The sequence below is a fragment of the Austrofundulus limnaeus genome, unplaced genomic scaffold (assembly GCF_001266775.1).
Source record: "Austrofundulus limnaeus strain Quisiro unplaced genomic scaffold, Austrofundulus_limnaeus-1.0 Scaffold422, whole genome shotgun sequence".
NCBI classification, from domain to species: Eukaryota; Metazoa; Chordata; class Actinopteri; order Cyprinodontiformes; family Rivulidae; genus Austrofundulus; species Austrofundulus limnaeus.
The window spans coordinates 344150-346044 of NW_013952824.1; the positions used below are offsets into that span (position 1 = coordinate 344150).

At 47.8% G+C, this 1895-nt stretch overlaps 1 protein-coding gene across 1 annotated transcript in view; it reads right to left on the reverse strand.

Annotated features, from left to right (window-relative positions):
• Positions 1-419: 419 nt before the first annotated feature.
• Positions 420-1895, reverse strand: part of ccdc51 (coiled-coil domain containing 51) — a 9894-nt gene continuing 8418 nt past the window's right edge. The window contains exons 5-6 of the mRNA XM_014024435.1: positions 1382-1546; positions 420-1305 (exon numbers count right to left, since the gene is read on the reverse strand). Of these exons, the coding sequence (XP_013879889.1) occupies positions 565-1305; positions 1382-1546 (906 nt within the window). The 3' untranslated portion in view covers positions 420-564. The remainder of the gene's footprint in view (positions 1306-1381; positions 1547-1895) is intronic.

Genomic DNA, 1895 nt, shown 5'->3' on the forward strand with positions numbered 1-1895 from the left:
GTATAGTCTGAATCGATAGAACGTATTGTTTTATTTGATAGATTTTTATTTCATAACTTTAATTAGTTTTGACTTTGATAGAATTTGCTGTTTCATTTGTTTATTATTATTATTTTTTAATCTTAATTAGTATTTTTAATTGTAAATCACACTTTAAAGTGAAAACATATTTGAGAACAAAAGGAGCAGACATAAGATTTTTCTTCTTCTGCTGCCTTTCATTTTGCATTTTTTTAACATATAATTTGTGTTTTATTGTAACGAAGTTTTCTTTATTTATTATTCTGAATTGTATTGTTTAATTGTAAATCACACTTTAAAGTGAAACCATATTTGAGAACAAAAGGAGCAGACATAAGATTTTTCTTCTTCTTCTTCTGCCTTTCTTTTTTTTCTAAGATATAATTTGTGTATTATTGTAACGGTTTTCTTTGTTTTTTATTCTGAAATGAACAAAATTTTTGAAGTGAATTGAATTTAAAAATCGGCGTTAATGAAGCTCAGTTTTCAGCGTTCGCTCCTTTAATCTCCTGAAGCGACACAAAGAGTCCAAACATGGCGACTCTAGCCCGTCCCTCTGAGCAGCAGGTACACAGCGGAGACGCTGATTGCGGCGGCGGTGTAGGCGAACACGGCGTTATAAACCGTGTTTGTCCTGATCTGTTCTCCCAGCGTCCTCCTGGTGTCCTCCAGACTCCTGACCACTGTCTCAGACTGGTCTGTCCCTGGACCCTCAGGCGGCGGCGGCGGCACGGCCCGTGCTTCCGTCAGCGGTTTGTTCTCCAGCAGCTTCCTGACCGCTAACAGCTGGTCCTCCACCCTGCCGAGGCCTCGTCCCAGCTGGCCCAGCTGCGGGGGCAGGGACTCCAGGATGGACGGGGTCTTCTGGAGGTCCTTTAAGGCAGACAGAGGCGGGGTCGGTCCTTCCTCCTGAGGGCCGCTTCGCATCGAAAAGCCCTGAGTCAGCGCRAGCCTGAGGCTGTCGATCAGGAGCCGCAGCTCGTCCTGCTGCGAGCGGTGGTTCCCGGCCTGGACTTTCAGGGCCTCCTGCAGGCTCTCCGGACCCTTCTGCGCCTCCAGCAGCAGACTCTTCAGCTCCTGCAGGCGGACGCGGTTGATGTACGTCGACCCCATGACGCCGATCAGGGCTCCCAGCACCGAGCCGATGACGGACCAGTTCTTGGTGCGCTCCGCCCTCGTCCTCTCCTTCTCGTGGCTCTCCCTGACAGCCGCCGAGAACAAGGAGAACTTCTCGCGCTCTGAGCTCTCCGCGTTCTCGTACGCCGTGCGGAGGCGGCGCTCCTCCTGCGGTCGAGACGAGAGACGTGAAGAGTTCCTTTAAAGACAGAAAAACTCTGCTGATCSACGCCGCTCCGCTCACCTGCAGCAGCTTGTGCTCCATCGTGGCCAGCTCCAGGTAGTGAGCCTCCTCCCTGGAGACTCGGTCCAGACGGTCTCGGACCTCTTTCAGCCGACCCTGCAGGGCCTCCAGGCTCTCGTGAGCCTCACGTACAATTCCTCTGGCCACCATGAAGGCAGATTCAGCCTGAAAACACCACCGTGTCACACAGCTGGACTCTTAAATTCTTAACCTGAGCGCCACCTTGAGGGCCTCAAAAGAACAACAGTTTTTAACTTTGGGCCGCAGAGGGCCACGGGACCGCACTGATTTTGAATAAGGTGCAATGCACTTTCTCACCACTAGTAGCAGTAGTGCACCACTCAGATGTTTAACAACTTTTTTAATATGTAGAAGAACCTTAGAAACCTGCTGAGAATTGAAACTTATTTTAAATTAAAAGTAGAAGCAAAAATTAAAGTAATTCATCAAAAAGCACCAAAGTTTGACACTAATATGAAGTAAAGCCTCTGTTTTTACCATGTAATATTTTAAA